Source organism: Sciurus carolinensis, chromosome 5 (genome assembly GCF_902686445.1).
Source record: "Sciurus carolinensis chromosome 5, mSciCar1.2, whole genome shotgun sequence".
Taxonomy (NCBI): Eukaryota; Metazoa; Chordata; class Mammalia; order Rodentia; family Sciuridae; genus Sciurus; species Sciurus carolinensis.
Genome location: NC_062217.1, coordinates 39800294 through 39811894, shown reverse-complemented (window position 1 = coordinate 39811894; position 11601 = coordinate 39800294). Strand labels below are relative to the sequence as shown.

General features: G+C 40.8%; 1 protein-coding gene across 1 annotated transcript; it reads right to left on the bottom strand.

Annotated features, from left to right (window-relative positions):
* Window positions 1–468: 468 nt before the first annotated feature.
* LOC124985062 (elongation factor 1-alpha 1) lies at window positions 469–2046 on the bottom strand. The gene has a single exon (XM_047553431.1). The coding sequence runs from the start codon at window positions 1989–1991 to the stop codon at window positions 603–605; it is 1389 nt and encodes a 462-aa protein (XP_047409387.1). The 5' UTR covers window positions 1992–2046; the 3' UTR covers window positions 469–602.
* Window positions 2047–11601: the final 9555 nt, after the last annotated feature.

Sequence of the window (11601 nt, the reverse complement as noted above, 5' to 3'; positions counted from 1 at the left end):
AACTAAAAATATATATTAAAAAAAAAAAGACAAGAGGACCAAGGACTGCTCTCTGTGACAATCCAACCGTTAGAGGTTATAGACATGGAAGAACCAGCAAAAGAGGAGAAGTGTTGGCCTAAGAAGTGATAGGCAAATGTGGTGCCTTAGAATCCAAGTGAAGGGACTACATCAAGAGAAGGGACAGATCACATGGATCAAATGACTCACCATTGACCAGCATGGGAAATGATGACTGTTCAATGACTATTGAGTTTAGCCTTCTTTTTTTTTTTTTTTTTTTTTTTTTTTTTTTTTTTTTTTTTTTTTTCTCATTAAACTTTTGTTTTAATGGGTCTCAAAATTCTGTGACAGATTTTTGGTCAAGTTGTTTCCATTAAAAAGTACTGATTTTAAAAACTAATAACTTAAAACTGCCACACACAAAAAAAAAACAAATGGTCCACAAAACATTCTCCTTTCCTTCTGAAGGTTTTACGATGCATTGTTATCATTAACCAGTCTTTTACTATTAAACTTAAATGGCCAATTGAGACAAACAGTTCTGAGACCGTTCTTCCACCACTGATTAAGACTGGGGTGGCAGGTGTTAGGGGTAATATTCATTTAGCCTTCTGAGCTTTCTGGGCAGACTTGGTGACCTTGCCAGCTCCAGCAGCCTTCTTGTCCACTGCTTTGATGACACCCACAGCAACTGTCTGCCTCATATCACGAACAGCAAAACGACCCAGAGGAGGATAGTCAGAGAAGCTCTCGACACACATGGGCTTTCCTGGAACCATATCAACGATGGCAGCATCACCAGACTTCAAGAATTTAGGACCATCTTCCAGCTTCTTACCAGAACGGCGATCAATCTTTTCTTTCAGCTCAGCAAACTTGCAAGCAATGTGAGCTGTGTGACAATCCAGTACAGGGGCATAGCCAGCACTGATTTGGCCTGGATGGTTCAGGATAATCACCTGAGCAGTGAAACCAGCTGCTTCCATTGGTGGGTCGTTTTTGCTGTCACCAGCAACATTGCCACGACGAACATCTTTGACAGACACGTTCTTGACATTGAAGCCCACATTATCTCCAGGAAGAGCTTCACTCAGAGCTTCATGGTGCATTTCAACAGACTTTACTTCAGTTGTGACATTGACTGGAGCAAAGGTGACCACCATGCCAGGCTTGAGAACTCCAGTCTCCACTCGGCCCACAGGGACAGTACCAATACCACCAATTTTGTAGACATCCTGGAGGGGCAGACGCAAAGGCTTGTCAGTTGGACGAGTTGGTGGCAGGATGCAATCTAAAGCTTCAAGCAGTGTGGTTCCACTGGCACTGCCATCTTTACGGGTGACTTTCCATCCCTTGAACCAAGGCATATTAGCACTTGGCTCCAACATGTTGTCACCATTCCAACCAGAAATTGGCACAAATGCTACTGTGTCAGGGTTGTAGCCAATTTTCTTAATGTAGGTACTGACTTCCTTAACGATTTCCTCGTATCTCTTCTGACTGTAGGGTGGCTCAGTGGAATCCATTTTGTTAACACCAACAATTAGTTGTTTCACACCCAGTGTGTAAGCCAGAAGGGCATGCTCACGGGTCTGCCCATTCTTGGAGATACCAGCTTCAAATTCACCAACACCAGCAGCAACAATCAGGACAGCACAGTCAGCCTGAGATGTGCCTGTAATCATATTTTTGATGAAGTCTCTGTGTCCTGGAGCATCAATGATAGTCACATAATACTTGCTGGTCTCAAATTTCCACAGGGAGATGTCAATGGTGATACCACGCTCACGCTCCGCTTTCAGTTTATCCAAGACCCAGGCATACTTGAATGAGCCCTTTCCCATCTCAGCAGCTTCCTTCTCAAATTTTTCAATGGTTCTTTTGTCGATCCCACCACATTTGTAGATCAGATGACCAGTAGTGGTAGACTTGCCCGAATCTACGTGTCCGATGACAACGATGTTGATATGAGTCTTTTCCTTTCCCATTTTGGCTTTGATTTAGCGGTGGTTTTCACGACACCTGTGTTCTGGCGGCAAACCCGTTGCGAAAAAAGCGAGTTTAGCCTTCTGAAAGTTTTTGATGACCTTTACAGGGAAGTTTCAGTAGAACAGCAGGAACACTCCTGCTCCCCGCCATTACTTACTGGAGTTAATGTAGGAGAGGATGAGAGATGAGAAATGAGAGACAACTAATAAAGAAACTTCCTCCAGGATGCTTTGCTGAGAATGGAAGGGAAGAAACAGGCAATGGTTCAAGTGTGGAAAGTGAGTTGAAAAAGGTTTTATGTTTGACTGTTTTTAGGATGAGGGAAATCTGAATGGGTTTATTTGGTGCTGGGAAAGATGTAGCAGAAAGGAAAAAAAAACTGCTAAGACAAGAGAGAAGTATGGTCTTGACTAGGCAAAAGTGATAGGCTCAAAAGGAAGTAACTGGCCTAGTAACTAGGAGATGAACAGTGATCCACCCCCTTAACAGGCTCCTGCCCCTCAGTCTCTTTCAGTATCTTTTGGCTTCATTTTTGCAAAAGTAAGTGAAACAGAGTGAACATTTTGATCCCCTCCCTCAAATTTTCTATGTTGAAGGAATGTGAGGTTGGTTCAACATATGGAAATCAATACATGTAATTCATCACATCAACAGACTTAAAGACAAGAATCATATGGATGTCTCAATAGATGCAGAAAAAGCATTTGACAAAATATAGCACCTCTTCATGTTCAAAACACTAGAAAAACTAGGGATAGTAGGAACATACCTCAACATTGTACAAGCTATCTATGCTAAGCCCAAGGCCAACATCATTCTAAATGGAGAAAAATTGAAAGCATTGGAAAACTGGTACAAGACAGGGATGCTCTCTTTCACCATTTCTATTCAACATTGTCCTTCAAACTCTAGCCAGAGCAATCAGACAGACAAAAGAAATTAAAGGGATATGAATACAAAAAGAACTCAAAGTATCACTATTTGCTAATGAAATATTCTATATTTAGAAGATCCAAAAAATTCCTCCAGAAAACTTCTAGAATAAATTAATTCAGCAAAATAGCAGGATATAAAATCAATTCCCATAAATCAAATACATTTCTAAACATAAGCAACAAACCCACTGCAAAGAAATTCAGGAAACAACCCCATTCACAATAGCCTCAAAAAAAAAATACTTGGGAAATCAATTTAACAAAAGAGGTGACAGACCTCTATAATGAAAACTACAGAACACTAAAGAACGAAATTGAGGAAGACCTTAGAATGGAAAGATCTCCCATACTCTTGGATTGGCAGAATTAATACTGTCAAAATGGCCACACTACCAAAAGTGTTATATAGATTTAAGGTAATTCTTATTAAAATCCCAATGACATTCTTCACAGAACTAGAAAAAACAATCATGAAATTCATTTGGAAAAATAAGAGCCCCAGAATAGCCAAAGCAATCCTTAGCAAGAAGACTGAAGCAGGATGCATCACGATACCAGTCCTAAAACTATACTACAGAACCATAGTAACAACACTGGCATGGTATTGGCACCAAAATAGATACATAGACCAATGGTACAAAATAGAAAACACAGAGACAAACCTACATAAATACAGTTATCTCGTACTAGACAAAGGTGCCAAAAACATACATTGGAGAAAAGATAGCCTATTCAACAAATGGTGCTGGGAAAACTAGAAATCCATATGTAACGAAATGAAATTAAACCTCTATCTCTCACCCTATACAAAAATGAATTCAAAATGGATCAGATCTCCCATACTCTTGGATAGGCAGAATTAATCTTTCCATTTAGGCACTAGAACAGAGACCCTGCACCTATTAGAAGAAAAAGTAGGCCCAAATCTTCACCATGTCAGCTTAGGATCTGACTTCCTTAACAAGACTCCTAAAGCTCAAGAAGTAAAATCAAGAGTCAATAAACGGAATGGGTTCAAATTAAAAAGTTCTTCTCAGTAAAGGAAACAATCAATAAAGTGAAGAGAGAGCCTACAGAGTAGGAGAAAATCATTACCACCTGCACCTCAGATAGAGAACCAATTTCCAGGATATATAAAGAACTCAAAAAATTTAACACCAAAAAACCAAATAACCAATCAATATATGGGCAAAGGAACTGGACAGTTCACAGAAGAAGAAATACATTTGATCAACAAACATATGAAAAAATGTTTAACATCTCTAGCAATTAGAGAAATGCAAATCAAAACTACCCCAAGCGTTCACCTCATTCCAGTCAGAATGGCAATTATCAAGAATATAAGCAGCGATAAGCATTGGCGAGGATGTGGGGGGGAAGGTACGCTCATACAATGTTGGTGGGACTGCAGATTGGTGCAACCACTATGGAAATCAGTATGGGGATTCCTCAGAACGCTTGGAATGGAACCACCATTTGACCTAGCTATTCCACTCCTCGGTTTATACCCAAAAGACTTAAAATTAACATATTACAGTGACACAGCTACATCAATGTTTATAGTCACTCAATTCATAGCTAAACTATGGAACCAACCCTTCAACAGATGAATGGATAAAGAAATTGTGGTAAATATACACAATGGAATGTTACTCAGCTTTAAAGAAGAATGAAATTATGGCATTTGCAGGTAAATGGATGGAACTAGAGAATATCGTGCTAAGTAAAATAAGCCAATCCCAAAAACCAAAGGCCAAATGTTTTCCCTGAAAAGCAGATGCTAATCCATAGTGGGGAGAGGAAGTAGGGAAGATTGAAGAAACTTTGGATTATGCAAAGGGGAGTGAGGGGAGGGGTGGGTTGGTGGGGATAGGAAAGATGGTAGAAAGAGACAGACATTATTACCCTATCTATACACACGTATGATTATACTACTGGTGTGACTCAGCACCATGTATAGTCAGAGGAATGAGAAGTTATGCCCCATTTGTGTACAATGTGTCAAACTGCATTCTACTGTCATGTTATGACCAATTAGAACAAATTTAAAAATTAATTAAAATTTTTAAAAAATTTTCTATGTTAAGACCTAATTCTTAATGTGATGGCGTTTGGAGGTTGGGCCTTAAGGAGGTGATTAGGGTGAAGCCTTCACCAATGGGTCCCCAGAAAGTTCCTTCCATCATGTGAGGACAAAGCAAAAAGTGAACCAGGAAGTCCACCCCCACCAGACTCCAAGTGTGCAGGAACCTTGATCTTGTACTTTCCAGACTCCAGAATTATGATCAATAATATCTGTTGTTTATAAGCCACACAGTTGATGGCATTCTGTTATAGCAGCTGGAACAGACTAAGATGGTAAGAAACCACCTACTGCATACAGCTATGCTCTCCACTTCTCTTTCCTTCCCTTAATAGACTGATGTCTTTAAACATTGTTCATATTTGCTCTGCTTTGTTGGTTTCTTTTCACTTGTCAACTTGAGATAACCTGGCTTTTGCCCACAAATGGCTCTGGAATTGCCTATTTCACAAGACTATTTTCTTTTTACTTGCGGAATCCCTCTGACTATTGACTGCTTCCCATTCTAGTAACACTCCACCCTTTACTGTGTAGTCTACCTCTGCCCCTGGGCTAACCTCTTGGCCCTTCCCCAGACTCCCTCTTGATACTTCAAATGTTGGTACTCTGTTGGGTTTTCTTAGTCACGTTCTCACTGGACAAATGAATATCACTTATCCAAACACAGTGGAGACTCCACAATTTCCATAGAGGAAGAGCTAGGAGATTGTCTTGGAGCTGAGTTTGCAGAAGAGTCTAGCTACTCTTATATCTGCATTCTCTATTTATTTGGGATGACTCGTTGGATGCTGATGTAAATTTTAGGGGGATTTAATCTTGCCTCATCTCCAGTCATCCCTTGATCCTCTGGTGTCGAGGTTTTAACTGTCACTTACACATGGGAAGTTTTACTCAATAGGTACTAAAGGCACAGTTATCTTTTCAAATCTCAAAGAAAATTTTGAAAAAGAAAGAGGGAGAACAAAAGAGAAGGGAGGGAGACGAAGAGGGAGAGAGCAAGGAAAACTGCAAAATGGAATAAATAAATCTTTTATCACTTGCCTTTAAATCATGTCACATGTCAACTACAATTTAATTCTTAATATGATTATTTAATATATCACACACAAAATATTTTAACACGATGGGGAGACAAACCTTTAAAATTAAGTGTGCTTAGAGACTACCAATATTTACTAAAAAAATCCAACCCAAAACTTCCTGCTGAGCTCTCTCCCTTCCTTTCCAATTGCCTATTTCACACAGTCACCTCAGTGGTCACAGGCATCAAACACAACACATTTCAGAATAAAATCATCCATCCTCCTAAATGTGCCTCTATAGTTAATGTAGCAGAAATAGGATGGGAATAAGTATCAGCCAACTTTCTAGGTTCGAATTTCCACTCTTTGAGTTAGTCATTTCATAAAAAATAAGAATTTAAAATAGGACTTCATCCTTTACGAAGGACTGCATTGCAGACAGTCAAGGAAAAGACTGCTCCCAGCCCAAGATGTCAGAATGTGAAGACAGTAAACTCTGGCAGGGAATGTGATGGAAGGTCGTCAGGATATATTTGAAGAACAGGGGAAGGAGAGGCCAAGAATATATCTTTGGTGAGTGCACTGGAGAGAAACCTCAGAGAAAGTCATACTGGACCTTTGTTTAGAACAAGAATGACTTGTGCAACCCAGGGCCCAGCTCAGAGGAAGGAGAAGAGCATTAACATGAATTAGCATGGTCACCCAGGACTACCAGCGGATTTCTGGGGACAACAGAGGAGATTGGAAGAGGAGCTTGCCTCTGACCAGGGATCGAGGAGGACCTTGTTTACCAGGAGCCCAGAGTTGCAATTTTATCCTGAAGCTAAAAGTGAGTCATAGAGGAAATTTAAGCAGAAGACTAATACCATCAGTTTCTCATTTGGGAAAATAACTTCTAGACACAAGGAAGATGAATTAAGACCAGATTGAAAGTGGAGAGAATCCTAATAGAGTATTGCAAACATCAGGACCAGAGATGATGAGAGTGAATTAAGAGAGAAGCATGGAAAAGGAAAGGAAGGGAAAGTTAGGAAGCTGCCGATGCGTGAGCCTGACAGTCCATGAGGCGGGTGGGCAAGAGAGAGCTGGAGAACAGGACTCCTGGGTCTCTGGGTCAGAGGTTCATTCGATTATTACGAGGACAAAATGAAATAATGTATACGTGGCATATGGTACAGGCTTAATAAGTATTCTTTTTTCCTCTCTTTTCTCCCTTATTACTGGCACCATCACCTACCCAGTAACTGGAGCCAGAAATGTGGGAGTAATTCTAGCTCCTCTGTCCTTCACCCTCATGTCCAGGCCCCAGAGTTGATGTCATTGAGCAAGGGAGGGGGAATCCCTGGGAGGGGGACATTCTGCACCAAGTTGGTGCTGTGCCTCTGACCTGAGTTTATATTTTGGAGAAGTGGACAAACAGAGGGGCCCTGGTTCAAGATGTTTTTCAGCTTGTCCCTCTCAGGACTCGCTGGGATGAGTGCTAGGTACGTCTTGGCCCCACCCATCCAACACCAGCTCCTCCCCATCTGCCCAACTTCTCTTCCCTAGTTCCCCAACTCCATTCAGGGATTCCTAAATTCCAGGCACTTGGCTAGCTGCAGAACCTGGAAATGAGTCTGAAATTTCTCCACTCCCTCTCAGAGGGAAATGGTTAATCAACTAGATAGGAAACAGAGCTGGAGACAGCTTGGGGTCATTTTCTGAGGAGGGAGGTATTTTGGTTTTAAAATAAAAGCTGAAAAAGGCAAAAGTTAGGTGAACAGAACATAGGTCCATGGTTGCCAAGGACGAGGGGTGGAGAGAAGGAGACCTGAGGGAACTTTGGGGAAGAAGGAAATGTTCTCTACCTTGATTATGAGGTCAGTTTTCGACTGCTGGAATTTTTTCACATGATGTAGAACTAACTGTATATTAAAAAGCATAAATTTGACGGTATGTAAATCATACCTCAAAAAAACTGACTTTAACAGACAACCAAACAAATAAATACACATGGAAGTAGGTAGTAAATGCTCAGTCAACGTTGGTCCAAGTGATAACAATGGAACTGATGGATTAGGTAAGGTTATTAGCCATCTAACCCACAGATTTTACTCCTTCCTTAAATATTTGCATATTAATAGATGATTCTTAAAGTTGGGGAAAGGCTTTAAGGCCCAAAGAAGTTAATCTGTTATAGAATGAATTTTTTTTCAAATGATAATTTTTTTTTTTTTTTTTTAATGCAGAAGGGTAGTTCTAAATGAAAGGAAAGGCCAGTAGGACAGCCAGGAGGCAGCCAGTAAGGACATGCTATCTATCTCTAAATTTACAAACCACATAAATGCTTAGTACTTTAAGTGGAGATTCCTTCCTTTGCCATTTATCCACCATTTCCATCACAGGCTTTTGCTGGAGTACTATCCTGGCCCGTGGTGTTGGAGTCTTATGGGAAAAGTAGTAGTCTGGGCTTACCAAAGGTGAAAACGTACTATATATAAACTCACTCTGAGGAGTGAGAATGTCACCAAGCAGCTGGAACAGAAGCTATTTAAAGTCAACCCAGGTTGAAAGTCATCTCTACCCCACCCCATAACAACCAGGACAAACCCCAGCCTTGAGATAACCGCCGTTCTCTCATGTTGACCTGCCAGGAAGGTACCAGAGCATTGCAACTGACCAGAGCCTTCTTCTACCACTCAGGCCTGTTGGTATCCACGTGAACCACCAGACCTCTTTGGAAGGTGTTTGCTGTGTTCCTTTAAAAATCACTCTCCGATCTTATAACACCAAAGCATGGCAATCTTCTTTTTAATTCAAATTCCCCCATCTGACAGGACAAAGATTCTCTTTTTAAGCCATTCCAGGAATTAATTTCTTCCCAAGCAATTCAGAGCCTAAAATGTCAAATTCTTAATCTTTCTCCTGTTCCCTGGACACCTCTCATTGTCTCATTTCCCCAGACTGCATGCGGGCACCTGAATGAACTGATGAGATGGCATCTGTCATCCTTGGCAGCAAAAAGTGCAGATGTCAGAGAGTGAGAAGAGTCGCTTTATGTGGCCCCTGACATTCCTCCCCTGGGGGACCTAAGTTACTTCTTCCTCCAGCTAAGTTCATCATCAGTACCAGGGCGTCCATTCACCACCCCTGGGTTGTAGCTCAGGAGAAGGAGGCATTTGGAGAGGAGGTCACCTCCTCTTCCTGTCCCTTGGTATCTGCGAGGTTCAGGAGCAACACAGCCCCCCATGTCCCTCAGTCAGCCATCCCAGCACAGTTGCTCCTAACTCTCTCCACCTCTGTCCCTCCATAATTGAACCCTGTCCTGCAACCTGTTACAACAGCTGAAACCCTCGCCTCCCTGCCTCCGTGTTTCCCGTGGCACAGCCCTTCTGGGGCTTTCTGAGTCCTTCCCCCCTCTCGACCCCCAACAACAAAACAGACTCAGCCTGTTAATTGCTTCCTTCCTAAGGAGAAGGCAACTCCTGGACTACACCTGTTGAGATTGTTCTAACTTATGCCTGCAGAGTTGATGAAAGCCTTCTGCTCCTTTTGAAGTTCAATAAGAGCTAACTTTTACTGAGTGCTTACTATGGGTCAGGCCCTGTGCTAACCTCAATGATGTCAGTTAATCCACAGGTGAAAACTAAGGAGCAGTCAGGTAGCAGCTAGTGAGACATCCAGCTGCCTTTGAAACCCATGTCTCACTCATAACTCTTACCACACTAAATGCAGCCCTCAACTGGGGTATATCCTGCCTGCCCTAACCACTCTCCCAGCCTGTGCTGTTTGGAATTAAGCAGGACTCAGTGAGGGACCCCAGCTAGTCTGAAGGATTTGGGGAATTCTAGAAATACCAACTGTCTACCTAGTCAAGGAGACCTACAGAATCAAGAACAAGTGCAAAAATTTGTAGGAAGGGGTCCAGAGCAGCTTACTGATGGTGGAGCTCTGCTACCCTGTCCTTCATTTTTATTCTTTGAAGTTGGTTGTTATGGTTGGGATGTGAGATGTCACCCAAAAGCTCATGTGTGAGACAGTGCAAGAAAATTTACAGGAGAAATGATGGGGTTATGATTAGCCTTGACCCAATCATGAATTAATCACCTGATGGGATTAATGGAGTGGTAACTGAAGGCAAGTGGGGTGTGACCAAAGGAAGTGGGGCATGAGGGGCGTGGCTTTGAGGTATGTATTTGTATTTGGCAAGTGAAGTCTCTCTCTCTGCTTTCTGATCATCATCTGAGCTGCTTCCCTGTGCCACACTCTTCTACCATGATGTTCAGCCTCACCTGAGCCCGAGGAATGGAGTCTGCTGTCTATGGACTGAGGACCTCTGAAACCGTGAGCCCTCAAATAAACTTTTCCTCCTCTATAGTTGTTCTGGTCAGGTCCTTTAGTCACAGTAGTGAAGAAGCTGACTAAAACATTGGTAGAAATACAATCCTCTCACTGTTCCATCATAATGTAAAAAATTTCCAGTGTAATGACTATCAATGCTGCATCAGGCATTTTCAAAGTATATTTTTAATTGAAAAATGTGAATATCCACATTACAGAAAATTTGGAAGGTACAAGAGAGAAAAAAACAAAAGTAAATCTTACACATATTCCCATCATTCTTAAGTAATCTCAGTTAAATATTGCTAAGTTTCCTTCCAGACTCCTTTCTATGTAAAGATGCATATATTTTCTAAGACTGTTACATAAAAATAAATAAATATACCTGGATTTTCACAGATTATTATACTAGCCAGCATGTTTCTGTGTAATTATTTTTAAATACCATTTTAATAGCAACAAATTATTTTTAAAAAATAATTTATCTAACCATTTCCCCAAAGTGGACATTGGCATTTTCTCCATTTGGGGCTATTTTTACAAGAATTGGAGCCACTCTCATTATTTCCTCAAAACTATTTACCAGTAATAGGATTACTGGGTCAAAAATAGCTTTAAAAGAATTTTTATTTTTTTCCTATATTAAATTTAATGGTTCTAAGTACTACTATACATCTATATATGATTGGCTAAAGGATGTTAAGCTTATACTACTAAGTATGTTTTTTTTTTCTTGCACTACTGGGAATTGAACCCAGGGGTGCTCTACCACTGAGCCACATCCCCAGCTCTTTTTATTTTTTATTTTGAGACAGGGTCTCTCCAACTTGCCCAGGTTAGCTTTGAACTTTCAGTCCTCCTGCTTCAGCCTCTGGAGTTGATGGGATTACATGTGTGTACCACTGTACCCAGCTAAGTCTGTCCGTATTATTCTTTTTACAGTGAATGAACAAATCTTTAAAATTAGAAGAAAACAGCTAGAAAGCATATCCACCTCTGCATGGTAGTAGGTGTTCAAAGTCTTCCGAAAACCTTGAGAGAATTTATTATGGTTGAAAACAAGTTCTTCAGAAATAGGAAAAGAAAGAATTCTCCCTAAAATGAGGGATCTCATAATAAGAAAAAATTTAAAGTAAGAACATGTTGAATTTGAAGTGATTGTCAAATGTGAAGGGATTCTTGGATCTTTGATTCATCGCTGTCTAAAAGTTTTTTAAGATGTCAACTTCCTGAGGTTTTTATGTTTTCT

Excerpts from the sequence above, each read along its gene's own strand:
- LOC124985062 (XM_047553431.1), bottom strand. The coding sequence starts at position 1,991 with ATGGGAAAGGAAAAGACTCATATCAACATCGTTGTCATCGGACACGTA.